The sequence below is a fragment of the Nothobranchius furzeri genome, chromosome 2 (assembly GCF_043380555.1).
Source record: "Nothobranchius furzeri strain GRZ-AD chromosome 2, NfurGRZ-RIMD1, whole genome shotgun sequence".
Taxonomy (NCBI): domain Eukaryota; kingdom Metazoa; phylum Chordata; class Actinopteri; order Cyprinodontiformes; family Nothobranchiidae; genus Nothobranchius; species Nothobranchius furzeri.
The window spans coordinates 7,105,019-7,128,333 of NC_091742.1; the positions used below are offsets into that span (position 1 = coordinate 7,105,019).

The 23,315-nt window shown below is 43.4% G+C and overlaps 1 protein-coding gene and 1 long non-coding RNA gene across 2 annotated transcripts; both read right to left on the minus strand.

Annotated features, from left to right (window-relative positions):
* Nucleotides 1-10,469: 10,469 nt before the first annotated feature.
* LOC139062517 (cartilage intermediate layer protein 2-like) lies at nt 10,470-11,602 on the minus strand. The gene is made up of 6 exons (XM_070543540.1): nt 11,542-11,602; nt 11,366-11,407; nt 11,223-11,256; nt 11,101-11,124; nt 10,827-11,010; nt 10,470-10,627 (listed from the first exon to the last, which is right to left on the minus strand). The coding sequence occupies exons 2-6, from the start codon at nt 11,375-11,377 to the stop codon at nt 10,519-10,521; spliced, it is 363 nt and encodes a 120-aa protein (XP_070399641.1). The 5' UTR covers nt 11,378-11,407; nt 11,542-11,602; the 3' UTR covers nt 10,470-10,518.
* Nucleotides 11,603-14,681: 3,079 nt separating this feature from the next.
* LOC139066274 (uncharacterized) lies at nt 14,682-15,352 on the minus strand. Its single transcript, XR_011519207.1, has 2 exons — nt 15,215-15,352; nt 14,682-15,010 (listed from the first exon to the last, which is right to left on the minus strand). It is a non-coding gene; the product is annotated as an uncharacterized lncRNA (long non-coding RNA).
* Between the last annotated feature and the right edge of the window lie 7,963 nt (nt 15,353-23,315).

The window sequence follows — 23,315 nt, forward strand, 5'->3', positions numbered from 1 at the left end:
ATTACAGCCAAACATGAATTCAGCCAATATTAGTCTCTTGTTAGAACCAGGCAAAGACCCTGCATTTCCTACCAGCTAACGCCCAATTTCTCTTATTAATGTTGATCTCAAAATAATTTGTAAAGCCCTGGCAAAAAGATTAGAGAAGGTAACACCCTTCATAATACACCCTGACCAAACTTGTTTCATTAAGGGTAGACAGTCATCCACAAACTCGCGTAGATTACTTAATTTGATAGATTTCTCTTACAGTAGAAACATAGAAACTAGTATATTATCTCTAGATGCAGAAAAGGCTTTTGATAGAGTTAACTGGAAGTTCTTATTTGCAACTTTACATACATTTGGCTTTGGGAACTTCATAAACTGGCTACAAACATTATACAGTTCACAAACAGCACGTGTCAGGACAAACGACCAAATATCAGCTAGCTTCTGTCTTCAGAGGGGGACCAGGCAGGGATGCCCACTCTCCCCCTCACTTTTTGCTATTTTTATCGAACCACTAGCGGCAGCAATTAGGCAAGCAGCAAATATTAAAGGGATAGAGTGTAAGAATATGGAACATAAGATCAGTCTTTATGCAGATGATGTTTTACTATTTCTCCAGAATTCTCAATCCTCTCTCTCCCATTCAATAGAACTGATAAACTATTTTTCAAGAGTTTCAGATTACTCTATAAACTGGTTAAATTCCACAGTTCTACCAATTAATTTCTCTTTTGTCAATTTGCTTAATACACAATTGAAATCAGGGAAAATCGCATACTTGGGAATTCATGTCTCTCCCAAGCTGGCAGATCTAACCAAACTAAACAACATCCCACTTTTAAAGAAAGTGGAAGATGATCTTGCAAGATGGAAATCCTTTCCGATATCACTCATGGGGAATTAAAATGATGGTCTTACCCAGAATAAATTACTTATTCTCGATGATCCCAAACAAACCACCAGCTGACTGGTTTAAATCTCTGGGCTCCTCAATTACTAAATTCCTTTGGCAGGATAAACCTTCACGAATTAGCTTAAAGACTCTTCAGAAGACCAAAGACAGAGGAGGACTGAATTTACCCAACTTTTACTATTATTTCTTAGCCAACAGGCTGCAATATATACTAAGATGGTTGCAAGATAACCCACTAGGTGAGTCCTGGTTAGATATAGAACAGGCACTTTGCAATAAAATAGAGCTTTCAGACTTACCATTTATTAGCTCAAGCATAAGAAAACATGAAAGCTTCAAAAGTATTAGTATCAGCACCTCTCTGACAGCATGGTGGGAGTATCTAAAAATGACAGTCATCACTAGTACCATGCAGACGCACACCTATCTGGAATAATCCTGACATTATGAAAAATAACCAAATGATGAACCTTCCGGACTGGAAAAATAAAGGAATTCTTTACCTGGAACACATATATGAAGGACTGGACTTCATCCCATTTAATTGAATAGTCTCCCAATTTGGAATGGATAAGAATAGCTTTTTAGAATATCACCAAATTAAATCTGTAGTCAAACAAAAATTTAAGCTCAATAAAATAGAATTACAAACACCACCAAGGGTATTTGACTTCTATAATCTCAAAACCCCCAAACTACTCTCTAAAGCAGGGGTGTCAAACATGCGGCCCGCGGGCCGGATCCGGCCCGCAAGCGGGTTAAATCCGGCCCGCGAGATGGTTGTGTAAACTTTATTTTCATACTTTACAATGTAGAGTGAAAATAAACATATCTTTGTGAGCAAGTTTCCTCTGTAATGAGTATAAATAAAACAAAGCTGCGCTCAAGGCTCACACAAGAACTTGAATCCCATCCTGAAGTTGGCCGCCACTCAGGATGTGACTTTCGATATTGATGTGCTGGTGAAAGCTAAAAGATGTGAAGTAAAATGAGTCAAATATACTTTAAGTGCCGCATGAAACTGATCTAGCCATGTTATTTGTAAGCTCTTTGAATCACTAAGGAATGTTTTTTAAATTTATTGATTTTTTGTTATTTTTTCAAATTTTCAAGTACACTTCAGGTGTCGTACTTGTAGTATTTTGGATACACTGTCCTCAGGCTCCAGCTTTGTTTTATAATGATTGTATTAATACAAAGGAAACAATCCTAAGTTGTTTTTAATTTACCGGTCCGGCCCACTTGGGACTAGATTTCCCTCAATGTGGCCCCTGAGCTAAAATGAGTTTGACACCCCTGCTCTAAAGTATATAAGACACTGCCCAAAATAGACGATAAAATTGCAATCCCTATTGAAAAATGGGAGGATGATCTATCAATTAGCTTTGACCAGAACTTCTGGTCCCAAACTTGTTTAAACACTTTTAAAATGATCAGACACTCCAATTTACAATTAATTCAGTACACAATTTTTCACAGAGTACACTATACAGGTGATCGGATGTTGAAGATGGGGTTTGTATCATCTGACACATGTACACACTGAACAAACGACATTCCTGACAATTACATTCACGCGCTGTGGTCCTGTCCACCTGTCCAGGAATTTTGGGGTAGAGTATGTGAGGATCTGTCAAAATGTCTGAAATGTCATATCCCAATTTCCCCCTCTCTTTCTTTACTGGGAAACGTGGACGATGTCCAGATTGAAACATCTTTGGCTCACGTGGTTCTGACTGCCATATGCATCGCTAAGAAAACTATCCTCTTGAATTGGAAAAATAGAGAAAGTCTCTGCATTAACCAGTATAGAAATCTTTTGTTAGATCATATTACACTGGATTTAGCCTCTGCTTCCACTTCAAATCAATCTCTCTGGTCCCCTTTGATTGGTTCCATCACATAGCGATGATGGGGGACCATTGATAGTGTCCTGCGGGATGATGTGGGTGGGGGGGGTGGAGGGTCTGAGTTTGGAGTATCCAGATGTTCTCTGGAGGTGGGTTCACTGGGGGTGTCTGGGACTGGGGGGCCGTTGCCTCCCTCTGGAGGTGCTTGGGTTGCCTTGGGGGGGTGGACTATTCGTGGTTGTGAGTTGGGCCCCTTGGAGGTCTTGGCGGCCATGGGTCACTGCCTGGCAGCTGCATTGCCCCTGGGCAGGTCTGGGTGGGGGCTTGGGGGCTCGGGGTGTGGGGGTGGTCGGCCCCGTGTGGGGATCTGGGCGGGGCCTTGGGAGTCGGGTCCTGACATGTATGCTGCCGGGAAGGAGGCAGGCACATGCAGCAGTGCCTGGCCTGGGTTCTGGGGCCTCAGGTAGACCTTGGCCACTCTGCTGTCTCATCACAGGGGAGGGGGGGCCCAGGAGGGGCAGGACCCAACCTTACCTGGATGTCCTATGTCTTATATATTCTGGAAGTTGTGCAAATGCAGGGATGGGCATAGGTATTCTGCTGGGGTGGGGCTGGGTTGGTGCCCTCGGGCTCCGTGGAGCTCTGCGATGCTGCTGCTTTGGGCCCTGGCAGGATGGGCTGGTGTCTCCATGCCCTGGGTGGCGGTTTGACAACTGGCTCCCTGGAGGGCTAAGCCCAACCAGCCATTCCTCCCCATCCCCACATATTTTCCTCCTCCTGCTCCCTCACATCATCACACAAACATGCACATAGGACCTTGGGGGGTGGACAAGTCAGGCAGTGCGGGTATTGACTCCATTTCCGCATTCCTGTGGCAACCTGCCCCCCAATTTTATTTGCACCTCATACACTTCCACCGAAGACATTCCACGCAAACACACACTTAGGGCCTTGGGAGTGAGCACATTAAACGGCACTTGGCAGGGGGATTTCTCAGCCTCCTCCTGAGTGCCGGTGCCCACTTCCAATTTTAAACTGCACTTAGACACCGAGGGCTGTGGGTGCAAGTGGGGTGGTGCAGTGGCATCAGCTGTCATAGGCCAGACAATGTCCGCACTGCCCGCTCTCATCAACACACAACACTATATTGGAGCAGGCGGAGGGAGACTAGGGGTCTTAGCACACCTCTGTTGTTGCTTGGCTTCCTGGGGCTGGAGGCTAGGAGGGAGATCCGGCCATCTGGTTGGGGTCTGGGGTGGTGGGTTGCTGTGCTCAGCATTGGGCGGGGAAGCCTGCTTATCAGCACCCCAGCAGAAAGGGACAAACTCTGGGAACCGTTAATGGTTGTACCCCATGTGCAGCAGTACCGGGACCAGAGTGAATAGGTTGTGTATGGGGAGCATGAGTGGGTGTCCGGCGTGCACTTTTGTAAGTCTTGGGTTGTATGTGCATGTGTGAGCATGAGGGAGGGAGTGTGTGACTGTGTTTGTGTATGACTGTATATGTCAGGTGAGGCCTTTGACTCCTCCCCTCTCCTGGAACTTCTTTTGATGTTATAGATCTTCGTCCCCCCTCCCCCTGCCACACCTGGTGTGGGGGGTTGTGCCTTAGTCTGCCTGAGTGTTCGTGGCAACCGGGTCTGGGGGTTTAAGATTTTTGGCATCTGCCAGATCAATCCCGGTGGCTGCCTGGTGGGGTCTAGGTCCCTGGGCTCTGGTGGGTCCCCGGCGGGGGTGGTCGCCCCTGGGTCCTGGGCTCGGCTGGCTAGGGGGTGGGAGGCTGTGGGCGGGCCTGTGGGCTTGCCGCTGATGTCTCCCGGGACTCTTTTGCTCTTTTTTTTGTCTTTTTCTGCAGGTCTAGAAGCAGACTCTTGTTCATTATTGTTTATTTTTGCTTGTCTTTAGTTACTTGAAGAATGTTTTTTGCTTTACTACCTGCAAAAACCGAAGGGACTTTCCAGAGGAACCTCTGTGCTCCACATGTTGGTTGTCTGTACCTCAGCCTTTTTATAGTAATTTTGCCAGTCTGACCTCTAAAACCAGCAAGTAGCTTTTTTTTTTTTTTTTTTTTTTTTACCAGTAGCTTTTAATGGAAACACCCTGTAGCAAAAACTAAAGGCTTTTACATGATAAGGGTTGGGGTTATGGCTCCTACATTCCTCTGTCGTTATTTTGGGACCTTTTTTCCACATTTATGGGTAAAAATGCAAAATGACCAGAAACACAGGACAGCATTACTCTGCTCTGAACTGACTTTGTTTCATTTATTTATTAAAGCCTAGAAAACTGCATGACAAATTGATTCTTAGCCAAAAGCATATTTTCGAAACTTTATTGAGCCTTATGAAAAAAGGATTTAGTACATACAGTGGGGCAAAACGTCCACTCTTCCACTGTGAGAGACAGACTATGAAATTCCCAGGATTTAGAGACAGCATCGCCACAATTCTGTCTCTGAGCTCTTCAGGAAGTTCCTAAGGCCTCATGATTCTCATTTGCTCTGACATTCTTCTTCTTCTTCATTAACAAAAAGGACAACAAAAAGGCGTATTGGTGCCACACCAACCAGACCCACCATGCTCGACAAACACACGATCGTCCCCTCCATGTGCATCCTCAGAGCTACCATCAGCAGAACCCCCCACCAGCACTCTCCCTGGTGATCACACACACACACACACACACTACTCCTACAAGAAAACTTACCCCACCCCCTCCCCCACCACCACTAACATCCCCACCAAGGACATCCCAAGGACCACAGCAGACCCCGACCCTCTAACCCCGCACCAACGCTCAGTCCCCCAAACCTCCTCGGGGGACATGTCACAAAAACCCCAACAGGCCTCTGCAGCGTAAGTCACCTCGTGAGCCACATCAGAGTTGGTCGCCACGTGTTTCACCCTCCACAAGTCCTCAACGAGAAAGGCCAAAAACTTCCTCTGTTCCCTCACAACCACCACACCTGCCCCGTCATCCACACCACCACTCCTGACCCCCACACGACGCACTGCCTCCTCCATATGAGCCTAAAGCAGCTCAAAGGAGGCTCCTCCTATGCCCTGACCGAGTAGCTAAGAGAGCCCAATGTGACAGATGCAGGGAGCTCCATTGTATCAAAAGTAATCAACAGTGGAGTGGATCCATGCACATCAAACCCCAGATGCCGAACTGACACCACTGCCACCCCACTCAGGGAGTCAAACACCTCAGAATCAGAAACATGGTTTTAAGGGACGTACACCGCCCCTTAACCGAAGCACCAGAACAGGACTCAGAAACAACCACCCCCACCCACATAAAGTCCTCAAGTCTCAGCACTTTGAGGCACTGGTCCTTCATCTGACAAACCACCATCAACAGCCCGTTAAACATAGGGATGGGTACCGGTACTCGGTACTTTAATAGCACCGGTTCTGACATAAACGGTAGTAACCAGACCGAAAAGCAACGCAGATTTCGGTGCTTCATTTCGGAGATGTCAATCATCTTGGACTCGAGTAGCCACTCATTTTACTTTTCCGGTGATAGTAGGCGGGCCCAGCCAAGTGCGTATTTAATTAGAGCGGACCTACATTATTTATCAAAATGCCGAAGGCGAAGCGGTCGAAAGCGTGGCTGTACTTCACAGCCAAAGATGCAGACTCAGCAACCTGCAACAGGTGCTTCAAGGTGATACTCAGTAAAGGAGGTAACACCTCTAATTTAATGAAACACCTGGTGACGCATAGCATTTTTTTAAAAGCCGAGACATGCACCGTGTTTGATAGCTTGCAACAGCGAAACCTCCCACCGAACGCATCTACTGTCGGTATTGGAGATAGCTTTAGCAACGTTCCCCAGAAGAACCTGGAGAGGAGGAGAATCGTCCTGGCCCCCAGCCGAGCCCCTCCCGCTGTAGCAGAAAAGTTGACAGAGGATGGCGGCAGTAGCAGCCGCTCTTCTTTGGGTAAGTAGCTTAAAGTAGTTTATGTGTATTATACGTTGAGCACACATTATTAAATGAATGCATGTAGGGTGAGCTAGCAAACACGGTCGTACTTACATGCTGCGTTCTTTTTGGCAGAGACTCCCTTCACGCTGGCCAAGAGGTCTAAATTGACCAAAGAAAAAGTGGAGGAAATACACAGGGCAGTGACGACGTTTGTAGTCAAAGATCTCCAACCATTCTCAACGGTGGAGTCACCATCATTTAGGTAAAAATGTTGCATTGCTCTGATATAAAAATAGTTTTGTTCATAGCTGTTTAGCTTTGCAAGTGCTCTGTTAATAATTGGTACAAATAAAGGGTGGGTTACATGTTTTTATTTAGTCTTTTTTTATCTGTTTGGAAAAATAACTACATTTCAATTTAAATCCAAATTTATTTGTTTCTATTCAGGGAGATGTGCACTGCCCTTAATCCGAGGTATCAGCCCCTATCCAGAGACGACCTGTCCAACACATTTATACCTGCATGGTATTCTGTTGAAAAAAGCAACCTCATCCAGAAGTTGGCTCAGGTTAACAAGGTAGCAATCACCTGTGATGGATGGACTAGTGTTGCTCAGGACCATTTCCTCACAGTCACGGTTCATTATATCTACAGAGGCAGGATGATGCAGAATGTGCTAAGCACTGAAGCAGTTTATGAGTCACAAACAGGTCTGGTAGTGGCTAAAGAAACATCAAGCGTTGTGGAGCAGTTTAACTTAGGACAGAAAGTAATTGCTGCCACTGTAGACAATGCCAGCAACATGGATGTTGCTTTGAAAAACTTGAACTTTTTGAAAGTGGGATGCTTTGCCCATACCCTAAACCTAGCAGCCCAAAAGGTGTATGACATTCCTGCAGTTTCCAGCTGGTGTGCCAAAATCCGCTCAGTTGTGGTGTGGCTCAAGCGTTCATCAATGAGCAAAACTGTGCTCAGAGAAAAGCAGCGACTCCTGAGTAAGTAGCATATGCAGTTACACATGTAAATGTATTGTTAATCATATTACCTTTTTTACAGTAATTCAAAATACATTTGTGTCTGTCTGTGCTTTAGATTTGCCAGAGCATAATGTCATTCTTGACGTTAAAACGCGCTGGAACTCTCTCTTCCTGATGGTGGAGAGATTTATTGAGCAGTTTGATGCAATCCAGGCAGCTGTTCTGGATCAACGTCTGAGGAAGCCAATGGAGAAGGATAAGTGAGTTAATGACACCAGCATCACTTGTAAGTGCTAAATTATTTCATTTAGTCATTTACCTTAAACATTGTTAATAATTTTCCACAGGCTAGAAGGCTTCACGTGCACTGATCTAACGAAAGCAGAGATGTTTATTAAGTGCATGCAAGTCCTGTACACATCAACCATGTGTGTGTCAAGTGAGAAGTCGCCCACATGCAGCCAAATCATCCCCATTCTGATGAAGCTGGAGGCACATTTCAGGCAATCCGATGAAGACACCGTTTTCACCTCATCAATGAAAGAGAAAGTCTGGGGTAGTCTGCAGAACAGATATCAGGTATCTGCAGAACATATGAATACTAACAAATATAGGGGTAGCATTGCATTTAGGTATCAGCTTCTATATTATATACTTTCTTTAAAGGATGAAAACCTTCAGAAATTTCTGAAGGAGGCCACTCTGATGGACCCACGTTTTAAAGGCAAGCTAGATGAAGGTGAGGCAGCTGACATCTGGGACAGGTTGGAGATGGCAGCAGTTGCAAATGCCACAGCAGCAGTTGATCAGGTATTTTCTGCACAACATTGTCCTTCTGCATGATGTAGTTTCCATGTTGAAGGAATGTTTTTTTATTTGTGTTATCCATAGCCTCCCATAGAGGACCCTCAAGCAGACAGGGTGATGGATGACGCCGAGATGAAGCCAGAAAAATATGTAATTTCTGAGTTTTTCTAACCCAACCATGTAGTTCTACATTCTAAAAGGGATCTTTGTTGTTTTGACAATCTCACACTACTTATTTTTGTTTTCCAGCCAAGAACGGTCCAAAAGTCAGCCTTAGAAAAGCTGTTTGAGGATGAGGACAGACAACTTAAGGAGGATGCAGCCTCTCATACAGCGGGTAGAGTCCCTTCCATCACTGAGCAGGTACAAAAGGAACTTGACATATACAAAAGACTGCCAAGAATTCCCTCTGGACAAGACCCTGTGGCCTGGTGGTGGAGTAAGAGGGATACACTGCCCAACTTATCTGCCCTATCCAATACATACTTGTGTGTCCCAGCCTCATCAACACCTTCTGAACGTGTTTTCTCTTGCGCTGGGCATGCCATCAGCCAAGAGCGATGCCGAATATTGCCAGAAAAAGCTAACATGGTGATTTTTTTGCAAAAAAATATCAAAAAATAAAATAAGAGGTTTTTGGAAAACTTGTGTATTTTTACATTCTTTAAGCACGGGTTCCGGCACCGTTTGAGCACCGGTACCATTTCAAAAGTACCGGTTTGGCACCGGTATCGGATAAAACCTAATCGATACCCATCCCTAACACAACAGTAGCATCTAGCACATCCCCCGTCAGCACACAGCTCCCTGATCACCATGAAAAGGTTAGAGGTTGCAAAAGGTGCAGCAGCCACTGTCCTGATGTGGACCACAAAGCAGCCCTCCCCAAGCCTCTGCTGCATCACATGCACATCACAATCACGGTCCGATGCATCACTGCTTCCTCCACGGTCTCTCTTACCAGCGCTCGACCCAGCCTTTCCTGCTCCCTTCTTCTCCATCCACCACCACAAACAAGGCCGAAACAGATCAAAGTCGGGTCGCCATCTTACCGGGCCTGCACAGGCCGTGGGCCGTTCACCCAGTCTTATACAGACAGGTGTGTGGCTTTCCTGATCAAGTCCAACCAGTATAATCAAACACAGCTGGACTCCCATGAAGGTGTAGGATCATCCCAAGATGGTCAGATGAAATGGGAAGCACCTGGGTTAAATATAAGTGTCACAGCAAGAACCATGTGATATTTTCATTTGTCTTGTTTAGTAAATCTGCAGAAATTTCTGAAATTATGTGTTTTTCTGTCAATATGGTGAGGTAATGAGGAAAAAATGGATTTAATTGATTTTAGCAAACGGCTGCAAAACAACAAAGAGTGAAAAGTTTACATGGTCTGAATACTTCCGGTCCCCACTGGGTACATAAACTGGATTATACACAACAAGGGTTTACAAAGAATAGAATAAGAAAACATGTGTTTTTATTCATCTTTAAAAGCATGGTGTGACATGCTGAATGATAAATAACCTGGATTGTAAAGTGCCTTTTAAAATTTTCTAACCATATTATTTTGTTTGACTTCAAACTAAGGCAGTAGTTTGGTTTTCTGGCGTTGCAAGTAAATGCACTCACTAAAAAATATGAGGCTGCCTCTCACAGGTGCCACCATCAGGTAAGGAGGGCAAAGTGTCTTGCAAGGACACAACAGAATTCCCCGGACGGAGCTGGGATGAATTCAGCATTCCTCCGATCTGTACCTGCACCTATTTGATTGACGGTAAGTTAATGAAAGGAATATTTATCTTGCACAGGAAAAAAAAGAAACAACCATTTTTGATTTCATTGATTGGATTTATTTATTTTGGATTTATTCACAAAAAACGATGTCCCAAAGTCCCCACAGTATAATTAGTAAAAGGGTGCCAGTAACAAGCAACAGACACTTGTTTTAGTGACAGAAATAAGAACCTAACAAATTAACCAAAATAAGCAAAGATCACATTATTTCTTTTTTTTTTTTTTCCTTCTCGGGCCGTTGTCGTCTTTGGATTCACTCAACTGGAGGAAAACATGGACATCTAAATCGAACCTTGTAGTCCAGGCATTTCTCAAATTCTTGATCCTCATTGCGGCAAATGAAACCAATGTCTGTGCTGTAGCTGAAAAATAGATGATAATAAATTAGTTCATACTGTAGTTTTAAAGCATCATACTGTCAAAATATTTAGCAGCTAGTTTAACTTTTTAAAATGTGTTTATTATAATAAAAGCTTTTTTCTAGTCAAAGGAAGCAGACATTGTTCATAAAAGCAAATTAAATCTGTAAACTAATATTGTGAATTTTCAAATGTGACTCACGCATAGATATACTGTCCTGTTTCTTTAGCTGGGATTTCTCCGTCAACGGTGACGGCGTCAATTCCCGAAGGTTTGAGACAAATTTTTCCAGGGTTTTCCATCCGTAGGTTCTTCAGGTCCTCCCAGTCACCCCGTCCACCTGGATCATCCCGATCGTACCACCGGGTCCAACACCGAAGAATGACTGAGAGTGTTCGAGAAAAAAAAGACATTTTACCATTAAAAGTCTTGAGTCTTTAAGGTTTGTTTTAATGTATTAGTGAAGTTATCTTACGTCCTTTACTTGGACTCACATTAGCTGGAATATAAAAGCAGAACAATGCCAGTTAGAGGTTTTAAAGGACGTGGGACGATTCTAGATCATTCTAAACTGAAAATGTATTATGATGAACTCACCGAGCAGCAACACTGCAACAACGGTGAGAACCATCTATAAAACAAAGTCAAACTAGCTGAAAACTAACATTTCTAAAGTTAAGTTGTACTAATTTAAAATTCTCTTGAACTTTTTAATTTTGATCCATAAAACCACAATTTACCAGATTAGCCATGATTGCAGAAATCAGAACCCCGTTTTTACGCTGCAAACCAAAATAAATACATTTCTAATTGGTTGTACACCTAATATTTTTTTAGTTCAAATTCTATTTAAAAACAAATTTGATAACATTTGTTTGCCCTTTAGTTGCTTGAAGAATGTTTTTTGCTTTCCTACCTGCAAAAACCGAAGGGACTTACCAGAGGAACCTCTCTGCTCCACTTGTTGTTTGTCTGTACCTCAGCCTTTTTATAGTAATTTAGCCAGTCTGACCTCTAAAACCAGTAAGCAGCTTTTTTTTTTACCAGTAGCTTTTAATAGAAACACCCTGTAGCAAAAACTAAAGGCTTTTACATGATAAGGGGTTGGGTTAGGGCTCCTTCATTCCTCTGTGATTATTTTGGGACCTTTTGTTCCACATTTATGGGTAGAAATGCAAAATGACCAGAAACACAGGACAGCATTACTCAGCTCTGAACCGACTTTGTTTCATTTATTTATTAAAGCAAAAAAAAAAAAAAAAACTTTATGACAAATTGATTCTTAGCCAAAACCATCTTTTGGAAAACTTCATTGGGCCTCATGAAAAAAATGATTTAGTACATACAGTGGGGCAAAACGGAAAAAGGTGGCTTGCCAACTCCGGGTCGGGAGAGAGGTCCTACCTCAAGTGGAGGAGTTTAAGTATCTTGGGGTCTTGTTCACGAGTGAGGGTAGGAGGGATTGGGAGATCGACAGGCAGATTGGTTTGGCATCTGCTGTGATGCGGACGCTGAGCCTATCTATCGTGGTGAAGAGGGAGCTGAGCGAGAAAGCCAGGCTCTCGATTTACCGGTCGATCTATATCCCAATCCTCACCTATGGTCATGAGCTTTGGGTAATGACCGAAAGAACAAGATCGCGGATACAAGTGGCCGAAATGAGTTTCCTCCGTAAGGTGGCCGGGCTCAGCCTTAGAGATAGGGTGAGGAGCTCGGAAATTCGGGAGGGACTCTGAGTAGAACCGCTGCTCCTCTGGATCAAAAGGAGTCAGTTGAGGTGGTTTGGGCATCTGGTCAGGATGCCTCCTGGATGCCTCCCTGGGGAGGTGTTTCGGGCATGTCCTGCCGGCAGGAGGTCCCCGGGTCGACCCAGGATACGTTGGAGAGGTTACATCTCCAATCTGGTCCGGGAACGCCTTGGGGTCCTGCCGGAGGAGCTGGTGGTGGTGGCCGGGGAGAGGACGGTCTGGTGCTCCCTAGTTGGGATGCTGCCCCCGCGACCCGGATAAGCGGAGGAAGACGACGATGATGAGACAGACTATGAAATTCCCAGGATTTAGAGACAGCATCGCCAGAATTCTGTCTCTGAGCTCTTCAGGAAGTTCCTAATGCCTCATGATTCTCATTTGCTCTGACATTCTTCTTCTTCTTCATTAAATAAGGGAGGCTGGACACCAAAGAGGCGTGTTGGTGCCACACCACCCAAACCCACCCAACCCACCGTGCTCGACAAACACACGATCGTCCCCTCCCTGTGCATCCTCAGAGCTACCATCAGCAGAACCCCGCACCAGCACTCTCCCTGGTGATCACACACACACACACTACTCCTACAAGAAAACTTACCCCACCACCACTAACATCCCCACCAAGGACCACAGCAGACCCCGACCCCCTAACCCCGCACCAACGCTCAGTCCCCCAACCCTCCTCGGGGGACACGTCACAAAAACCCCAACAGGCCTCTGCAGCGTAAGTCACCTCGCGAGCCACATCAGAGTTGTTGGTCGCCACGTGTTTCACCCTCCACAAGACCTCAATGAGAAAGGCCAAAAACTTCCTCTTATCCCTCACAACCACCACACCTGCCCCCTCATCCACACCACCACTCCTGACCCCCACACGACGCACTGCCTCCTCCATATGAGCCTAAAGCACCTCAAAGGAGGCTCCTCCTATGCCCTGACCGAGTAGCTAAGAAAGCCCAACGTGACAGATGCAGGGAGCTCCACTGTTTCAAAAGTAATCAACAGTGGAGTGGATCCATGCACATCAAACCCCAGACGCCGAACCGACACCACTGCCACCCCACTCAGGGAGTCAAACACCTCAGAATCAGAAACATGGTTTTGAAGGCCTTACACCGCCCCTTAACCGAAGCACCAGAACAGGACTCAGAAACAACCACCCCCACCCACATAAAGTCCTCAAGTCTCAGCACTTTGAGGCACTGGTCCTTCATCTGACAAACCACCACCAACAGCTCGTTAAACACAACAGTAGCATCTAGCACATCCCCCGTCAGCACACAGCTCCCTGATCACCATGAAAAGGTTAGAGGTTGCAAAAGGTGCAGCAGCCACTGCCCTGATGTGGACCACAAAGCAGCCCTCCCCAAGCCTCTGCTGCTTCACCTGCACATCCCAATCACCATCCGATGCGTCACTGCTTCCTCCACGGTCTCTCTTACCACCGCTTGACCCAGCCTTTCCTGCTCCCTTCTTCCCCATCCACCACCACAAACAAGGCCGAAACAGAGCAAAGTCGGGTCGCCATCTTACCGGGCCTGTACAGGCCGTGGGCTGTTCACCCAGTTTTATATAGACAGGTGTGTGGCTTTCCTGATCAAGTCCAACCAGTATAATCAAACACAGCTGGACTCCCATGAAGGTGTAGGATCATCCCAAGATGGTCAGATGAAATGGGAAGCACCTGGGTTAAATATAAGTGTCTCAGCAAGAACCATGTGATATTTTCATTTGTCTTGTTTAATAAATCTGCAGAAATTTCTGAAATTATGTGTTTTTCTGTCAATATGGTGAGGTAATGAGGAAAAAATGGATTTAATTGATTTTAGCAAACGGCTGCAAAACAACAAAGAGTGAAAAGTTGACAGGGTCTGAATACTTTCCGTCCCAACTGGGTACATAAACTGAACTATACACAACAAGGGTTTACAAAAAATAGAATAAGAAATAATGTGTTTTTATTCATCTTTAAAAGCATGGTGTGACATGCTGAATGATAAATAACCTGGATTGTAAAGTGCCTTTTAAAAATTTCTAACCATATTATTTTGTTTGACTTCAAACTAAGGCAGTAGTTTGGTTTTCTGGTGTTTCAATTAAATGCACTGAATGAAAAATATGAGGCTGCCTCTCACAGGCGCCACCAGCAGGTAAGGAGGGCAAAGTGTCTTGCAAGGACACAACAAAATTCCCCGGAGAGAGCTGGGATGAATCCAGCATTCCTCCGATCTGTACCTGCACCTATTTGATTGACGGTAAGTTAATGAAAGGAATATTTATCTTGCACAGGAAAAAAAAGAAACAACCATTTTTGATTTCATTGATTGGATTTATTTATTTTGGATTTATTCACAAAAAACGATGTCCCAAAGTCCCCACAGTATAATTAGTAAAAGGGTGCCAGTAACAAGCAACAGACACTTGTTTTAGTGACAGAAATAAGAACCTAACAAATTAACCAAAATAAGCAAAGATCACATTATTTCTTTTTTTTTTTTTTCCTTCTCGGGCCGTTGTCGTCTTTGGATTCACTCAACTGGAGGAAAACATGGACATCTAAATCGAACCTTGTAGTCCAGGCATTTCTCAAATTCTTGATCCTCATTGCGGCAAATGAAACCAATGTCTGTGCTGTAGCTGAAAAATAGATGATAGTAAATTAGTTCATACTGCAGTTTTAAAGCATCATACTGTCAAAATATTTAGCAGCTAGTTTTAGATTAACTTTTTAAAATGTGTTTATTATAATAAAAGTTTTTTCTAGTCAAAGGAAGCAGACATTGTTCATAAAAGCAAATGAAATCTGTAAACTAATATTGTGAATATTCAAAGGTGACTCACGCATAGATATACTGCCCTGGTAGCTTGAAGAATGTTTTTTGCTTTCCTACCTGCAAAAACCGAAGGGACTTACCAGAGGAACCTCTCTGCTCCACATGTTGGTTGTCTGTGCCTTTTTATAGTAATTTTGCCAGTCTGACCTCTGAAACCAGCAAGTAGCTTTTTTTTTTACCAGTAGCTTGTAATGGAAACACCCTGTAGCAAAAACTAAAGGCTTTTACATGATAAGGGTTGGGGTTATGGCTCCTACATTCCTCTGTGATTATTTTGGGACATTTTTTCCACATGTATGGGTAAAAATGCAAAATGACCAGAAACACAGGACAGCATTACTCAGCTCTGAACCGACTTTGTTTCATTTATTTATTAAAGCCAAGAAAAGTGCATGACAAATTGATTCTTTGCCAAAAGCATCTTTTGGAAAACTTTATTGAACCTTATGAAAAAAGAATTTAGTACATACAGTGGGGCAAAACGTCCACACTTCCACTGTGAGAGACAGACTATGAAATTCCCAGGATTTGGAGACAGCATTGCCACAATTCTGTTTCTGAGCTCTTCAGGAATTTCCTAAGGCCTCATGTTTCTCATTTGCTCTGACATTCTTCTTCTTCTTCATTAAATAATGCAGGCTGCACACCAAAAAGGTGTATTGGTGCCACACCAACCAAACCCACCGCGCTCGACAAACACACGACCCTCCCCTCCATGTGCATCCTCAGAGTTCTTGGACTTTTAAATTTTGATGTATAAAACCATAATTTACCAGCTTGGCCATGATTGCAGAAATCAGAACCCCGTTTTTAAGCTGCAAACCAAAATAAATACATTTCGAATTGTTTGTACACCTAATATTTTTTCAGTTTAAGTTTTATTTTTAAAAAGGACAAAATTTCCTGTTGCTTTAGTAGCTTGAAGGATGTTTTTTGCTTTCCTACCTGCAAAAACCGAAGCGACTTACTGGAGAACCTCTCTGCTCCACATGTTGGTTGCTCAGCCTTTTTATAGCAACACATCTCCTCTTGAGGCACACAAAAACTCCCAATTTTAACGTCCTGTTTCATTTTTACAGAAAGAAATGTAAAAATGCCAGAATTGCAGGACAAGCATCTCCACACACACATTTTCAAGCTCATGAACATTTCAATTTTGGTGTCTTTTATGTTTAGTGACAATAATTTAAGACTTTGGAAAATATATCCCTAATGTGTGTGTGTGTGTGTGTGTGTGTGTGTGTGTGTGTGTGTTTGCCAAATATTTGTGCAATTTTATACAAGTAAGGTGTTTGTTATGTACTTTTAAGTAATATCTGACAGTTTTATTTCGAAAGGCATGTAAGCCTGTTAGTTTCTTTTGCCTGTCTTGTTTTGTGTCAAAGGAGAAAATAAACAGCTTTGGTATTTATATTCCAGTCATTATGTTCTTTGCAGTCCTTCTAGTACATAAGGAAGCAGTAATTTAAAAAAGGAAAGACTAAATTAACAATCACAGGAAAACGTGTGTAAAAACTCACAGCTCAGCTTCTTTTCAGCGTGGGTGGTTTTTTTATTTTTTATTATTACAAGCTTGTATCATTTACCAGAAGCCTCGGGGCCTGAGGGTTCAGTCTGTAGCTGTTCCTAGGACTGCATAATCTGAGGTTGTTCCAGCGATCAGATGGAGCCACTCAGTTTGGGATCACAGCCTCTAATGCTCGCATGACCACTGGTCCAGCTGAATGACTAACTTTCCACAACTTATTTTCGTCTTGGTACTTGTTAAGGTTTCTTGTGCTTTTTACATTTGATTTGGCTTAGAAAAAGTGGCTTTTCACATTTATGTAAAAATGTGCAACAAGAACAGGAATGGTGGTGAAGCAGGGCAGAGCTTAAGCGGGGGGGGGGGGGGGGGGGGGGGTCAGGTATGTAAGACCAAAAAAGGGAACAAACTAACCAGACAGAACAAGACTAGTTTAAACACAACTGAAAATCTGACAGACGTGTGACACAGATGGCCTTAAATACAGAAGACACTATGAACAGGTGTGCTGATACTAATCAGGGACAGGTGCATCAAACTAGGAAGGAGGGGCAGCTCCTGTCAATAATCTGTTCAGTTTGAAAGCTAATTCATCCATTCAGTACCCATTGTCTATGCAGGGTTGGGAGGGGGGTAGTCAAACCCAACACTAACCACAGCGCCACCCTGCAGCCCATTTTACCAAATGAATAATTTAAAAGCAAGAATAATCTGTAGAATTAAAAAGGAAGTCTCCCAAAATGGAAGCAACCATTTCTTGGAGGAATTATTGCAAAAGTATAATTTTTTTTCCTTTTCTTATTTTTATTACAAAACATTGTTTAAGGTTTGGAAATATAAATCATTGCATTTGTGAAAGTTGAAGGGCAATACCTGAAAATAGGTTAAACATGAATAATAGAGATTCTCGGGCTGAAAAGGAAAACAAACATTTTTCTTTCAGCACTCTAAACACACCCCGGTCGCTGGAACTCATCATTTGTCTTTTTCTTATCAGCCACCATCACCGGTCATTGACTTGACTGTGTTCTGCTGCTGCGCGTCGCAGCAGAGAAGAGTGCCCTTTTTCAACATCCACCCTCTGCAGTGGGCTAGTGTATGCTAATTAATTGCCCTTTGAGAAGAATACCCACCTCCCACTGTTCAATAACAGCTGGTGATGCTCTCTGTCCCTTCATACATCAGCATTAAACTTTGTCATTTAAAAGGGCCATCGTAATATTTTACACTAAATCGTGCTTTGGACTGGATGCCAAAGTACAAATGACAGTATGGTGTAGACTCATTCATCATCCCACCCTACACACACACACACACACCTCCCTGTTCACAACTTCTCCTGCGTCTCCATGGAAATCACAGGCTTTTTCCATCCTCCTTTGATTAAAAAAACTGCAGACTTTGTGTTGACCATCGGTTCCATTCACACACAGGATATTTCAGGTGGCCTATCAAATAAAAAAACTTCAGGGCCAAATTCCAGCTGTTCAGTTTCTCTTTTGTGACCTCAAAAAGAGAGAATTCTAGGAAATTCAAATAAACCAAGCATGACCAGATTATTTTATGTTTTATAATCACAAAAAGAGGATGCATGAAATTATTAATGTACTTTTAATTAAATCAATTGGATCACAAAAATATTGATGTTCTGATTTGAGTGTTCCTCCTCATCTGTTACACGTGATGCTTTTAGGAGAAAAGATAAAAAATTTGTTCCTTTTGTGTGTTTTTAACATATTTGGCTCTATAAATAGCCTGTATTTGTAAAGTGCCTGCTTAGGTTACAATCCCCCAAGGTGCTTTACAACAGAATCAGTCATTCACATGCTGGTGGGGACGAACCACGACGTAGCCACAGCTGCCTGGGGACAGAGGCGAGGCCTGCCGAACACTGGCGCCACCGATCCCTCTGACCACAACCAGCAGGCAGGGAGGGTTAAGTGTCTTGCTCAAAGACACAACAGCAGCATTCTCTGGTGGGAGCGGGGATCAAACCTGTAATCTTCCAATTACTGGACAACGTGCACGCTTTACCTCCTGAGCTACTGCTGTCTGTAGTAAAAAGCACTTGAACTGTTTATTTTTGGTTTTTAATGTATTCAAAGCTAATTAAAGGTGTGGGACACTCCTTTAATCAATACATTTCAGTGGTCTCTATTAGGAATGAAAGACTTGTAAGTTGTAAACATACACCAGTGCACAATATCCAGGAACTAGTAGTAACCCACATCACAGCTGAGCTTCAGATGATATAGGTTTTGTGGTGGACTTGCTAATGCTAACATTAGCTTATTCTAGCTGAGATGTTCTCTGCTGTTTCCTGAACTCTAAACCAAGAACAGCCTTCCCCGTCTTGAGTAAAGATGGGTGAGTCCATGAAGGTTAAGTGACAGTGCAACGCAGATCTGTCAGGATTTTCTAATCCCAGAGTTTACCCGTATGTTTTCTAGCAGAAGCTAATGCAGGACATAGGTGTAGGCAGGGCCAGATTATCATTGCAGGGGCCCCTAGGCACAATGTGCTTAGGGCCCCCCTGTCTTCTCTTCTGTCTGTACTAACAAAAATGTTGTCAATCTGTGGAACAGTGGGGGTGGGGGGGTGGGGGGGGGGGGGAGTGAGTCTGCTGTAAAAGAGATCCCACTGTCCAACTACAACAGAAAATAAGGCAGAATTACTTAAAAGATTAAATCAGCATTTTTTGATTGTCTCCTGTCTCCTTCCTCGTCTTGTCTCCTGTTTCCTTCTTCCTCTTGTCTCCTGTCTCCTTCCTCGTCTTGTCTCCTGTCTCCTTCCTCATCTTGTCTCTTGTCTCCTTCCTCATCTCGTCTCCTTCTTCCTCTTGTTTCCTGTCTCCTTCCTCGTCTTTCCTGTCTCCTTGATTGTCTTGTCTCCTGTCTCCTTCCTCCTTTTGTCTCCTGTCTCCTTCTTCCTCTTGTCTCCTGTCTCCTTCTTCCTCTTGTCTCCTGTCTCCTTCCTCCTCTTGTCTCCTGTCTCCTTCCTCATCTTGTCTCCTGACTCCTTCCTCATCTTGTCTCCTGTCTCCTTCCCCCTTTTGTCTCCTGTCTCCTTCCTCGTCTTGTCTCCTGTCTCCTTCCTTGTCCTGTCTCCTGTGTCCTTCCTCCTCTGGTCTCCAGTTTCCTTCTTCCTCTTGTCTCCTGTCTCCTTCTTCATCTGGTCTCCTGTCTCCTTCTTACTCTTGTCTCCTGTCTCCTTCCTCGTCTTGACTCCTGGCTCCTTCCTCCTCTTGTCTCCTGTCTCCTTCCTCCCCTTGTCTCCGGTCACCTCCCTCCTCTTGACTCTGGGCTCCTTTCTCCTCTTTTTTCCCCTCTTGTTGGCCTCCTCTCTTGCCTTCAGAAAACTGCTTTCTGGCCTTTCTATTAGTAAATTCATTTAAAATGTCATCAAAGTCCAGATTCCTGACAAGCTGAGATTCAATAACCATCAGTGACAGTGCACTGAAGCGCTGTTGAGTTTGTGTTGTTCTCAGTTCATTTTTTATTCTTGCCATTTGTGAAAATGATCGTTCCCCTTCACAATTTGGTTGAGTTAGAAAAAAATGCAGGGCCACTAATACATTAGGGAAGATGGACTGTAGACAATTGTTTAGCCTGAAAACGATCCTGGTTCTTTTATTACGTTATCTATGTGGTTTCTCTGAGGATTATTTAGAGCTGAGAGGTGCGGAGCTCTGATTGTTGTGCTCCAGACAGATACGTCCTGAGCACGGCAACAGTACCATTATCTAAGTATCGCCACCTCAAAAACTAAGTTAACACGCAATTATGTTGGCTCATATTCTTTTATACTTTATGTCTTTTATTTGCTCCTGATGTGTTTCGCTGCTGTGGAGTGGAGCGCATCACCTGTTTTGTCCTCCGTTGACTTCACCTCACTGACCGCTATTTTTGTGTTCGGTAGATCTTTTTGAACTGTACTTCAAAGGTAATTCATAAGGTAAAAACTATGAACCCAGGAAGCAGTTTTTCTTCAGGATTGAGAGGAGATGCAGGACGATAATAAACAGAGACAGGACAGAAAATAGTCAAATAAAAACAAGTTTGTTTTTGTACCTGGTTGTTGCAACAAACAGACACCAGTGAAGGTAATAAGAAGTGAGCAACAGAAAATGAAATAATTTAATGTTTAGAGCAGCAGGAACTCTGAGAGGCTGCAGGCACATCAGTGAGTTTGCAGTCGTTGCGCAGGGGAGGGGGGAGAGGGCTAAAGCAGGGAACAGTAAAGATGCAAAAACCACCGTTGTTAGAAGAAATGTGTGTTAACTTTGAAAATATGGGCGCAATTTTTATTACTTGTCAACTCTTTTCTCCAACGTTAAGACTGCTGCAAAAAAAAATGACTGCTGCACAAAAAAAAAAAAAAAGAAAACAAAAAAGACTACTGCTCGTGTGGGCCCCCTTGTGGCTGTGGGCCCCTGGGCCTGTGCCCAGTTTGCCAATGTTATAATCCAGCCTTGGGTGTAGGAGACTATTTTCATGTTCAGCCTAAATGAAATGTAATTAATTATAATATTAAAACATTTTAAATGGTTTTCAGTGTCCCACGCTTTTAACTCTTTATTATTAACTTGCTAGTGTAGCATTACTGCAAGTTACGTGAGATTTCAATTGTACCAAGTTTTAACGCACAGAGTCCTTTAAAAACCTAAACTTCTATTTTTGTTTTAACTCTCCACCCTCCTTTCTTCACATTTTTCCATAAATTAGTCCCTTAGAAAGCGCTGACATGGATTCCTCCATAGGGAGAGGTATACCTTGTTTATCACACTGACAGTGTCTCAGTCGTTCTATGAAACGGTGTGTGTGTGTATGTGTGTGTGTGTGTGTGTGTGTGTGTGTGTGTGTGTGTGTGTGTGTGTGTGTGTGTGTGTGTGTGTGTGTGTGTGTGTGGCCTTTCTGTTCATCCCTGTCGTGTACTACTGGTCTTCCCTTTACTGCACCAGCATGCTACATTCTGTCTAAATCTAATGGGCTGATCTTGTAAAAGTCAATAAATAGAAACCAGTGACATCACCCAGTTGTTGCATTATTGTGCATGCTAACCAGTTACTAATTGTTTTAAATATAGAGCTTTAAACATGTTCAGATTTCCCTTCTTGGTGTAATTCTTGATCCCTTAAAGCACATTTGCATGGACGTAATTTGGGGGGGGGGTGGGGTGGGGGGTGGCGGAGGGGACAGGTCCCCCCCACTTTTTCCAAAGTTAAATTTTGACCCCTGCACTTTTCACCATCCAAAAACAATATTACGCTATATTAAATTGACACTGGTTGAGCTCTAGGACCAAGCGGAAAACAACCGTTTGTGTTGAAGCCTGTTTCCCATTAAAACATACTGTAGAGATACAACACAGCCCCCCCCCCCCCCCCCCCCCGGTCCCCTCCACCTCTAAAGTGAAAATTACGTCCATGCACATTTGTATGACCTTTTATAAAAAGCTTTGTCTTAATTTCTCATGCCCAACTCAAAGAAATATTCAAATGCCAAATCATATTTGGGTCATTTGCTCACTCCGTTGATCTGATTATATGAATTTCTGGCTTTTTTTCTGTCTTTTCTCAAACTCAGATGCATTTAGTGCATCTCACTTGTTCGATCAGTTGCTCGTTCAACCAGCGAGGAGCCTTTGGGAGTCTTTTGCACCAAACTAGACAGATGATTTTCAGGCATCTGCTTGCAGGAATAACAAGAAGAACATCCAGATTTATGCTGATAAACTCTCTGCCTGCACACTGATCCTTCACAGATATCCAAACTACAACAGAGGGAGGATCAACATAGTAGAAGAGGAACCTGCTCTACCACCAGCCCTGGTTTACCACTAAAGCTGCTTTGCTGAAGAAAAATCTAAATTTTTTATTTTGTGTTTTTTTTTTCTTAGCTTTGTTCATTTGTGAAGAAAAATGTATTGTTTGTGACCTTTCAGAATGAAGCTACGTCCAAATGAATCGCATGCACTCACACCTGTTGAGCAGAGGAAATAATGAACACGGAAACCCTGCCTGGTCCTTTTAGTGGTTTCACAAAGATGCTCTTTTGATATTTCGCTACGCTTGCTGCTTTCAATTAGAGCTTCTTGCTTTGAGTAAGAAAAATCAGCCGTGCTCTGAAAAAGCAAGTGGCATACAAAAACTGATCAAAGGTCAGTACAGAGTTAATGCAGAAAATTCCAATATTCTTCATTTCATGCCATTAATTTCATTTCTGAGCTTGTGGCATTGGTCCAACAGATTTTTGTTCTGAATCATATTTAAACGCAGCAATAATGTAAGCAGGCACAGCAACAGAAACCGTTTCTTCTAAGGTTTCTAAAAAAGGGTCACAAAGATGCAATCTTTGGAGTTCTCGCTGTACAGAAATCACCAACTGAGACGCATGCGGCAACGGCATTGGCTCACAAAACCGAAGATAGCCTTGCAGAAACAAACAATTCAATAAAGAACCACGAATCTGAATCGTGGGTGTCAAGGCTGATCTATACTTCTCCATCAGCTCGAGTGTGGACTTTGGCACATGCGTTGATGGAAACGTTTTCCCTTTGGACATCTCCATCAGGACAAAAGAGG

What these genes read in the sequence shown, in the direction of transcription:
- LOC139062517 (XM_070543540.1), bottom strand. An exon ending in TGTTGCAGTGTTGCTGCTCG is followed by an intron (nt 11,125 to 11,222) that starts GTGAGTTCATCA and finishes TTTATATTCCAG; the next exon opens with CTAATGTGAGTCCAAGTAAA. An exon ending in TGTGAGTCCAAGTAAAGGAC is followed by an intron (nt 11,011 to 11,100) that starts GTAAGATAACTT and finishes GAACACTCTCAG; the next exon opens with TCATTCTTCGGTGTTGGACC.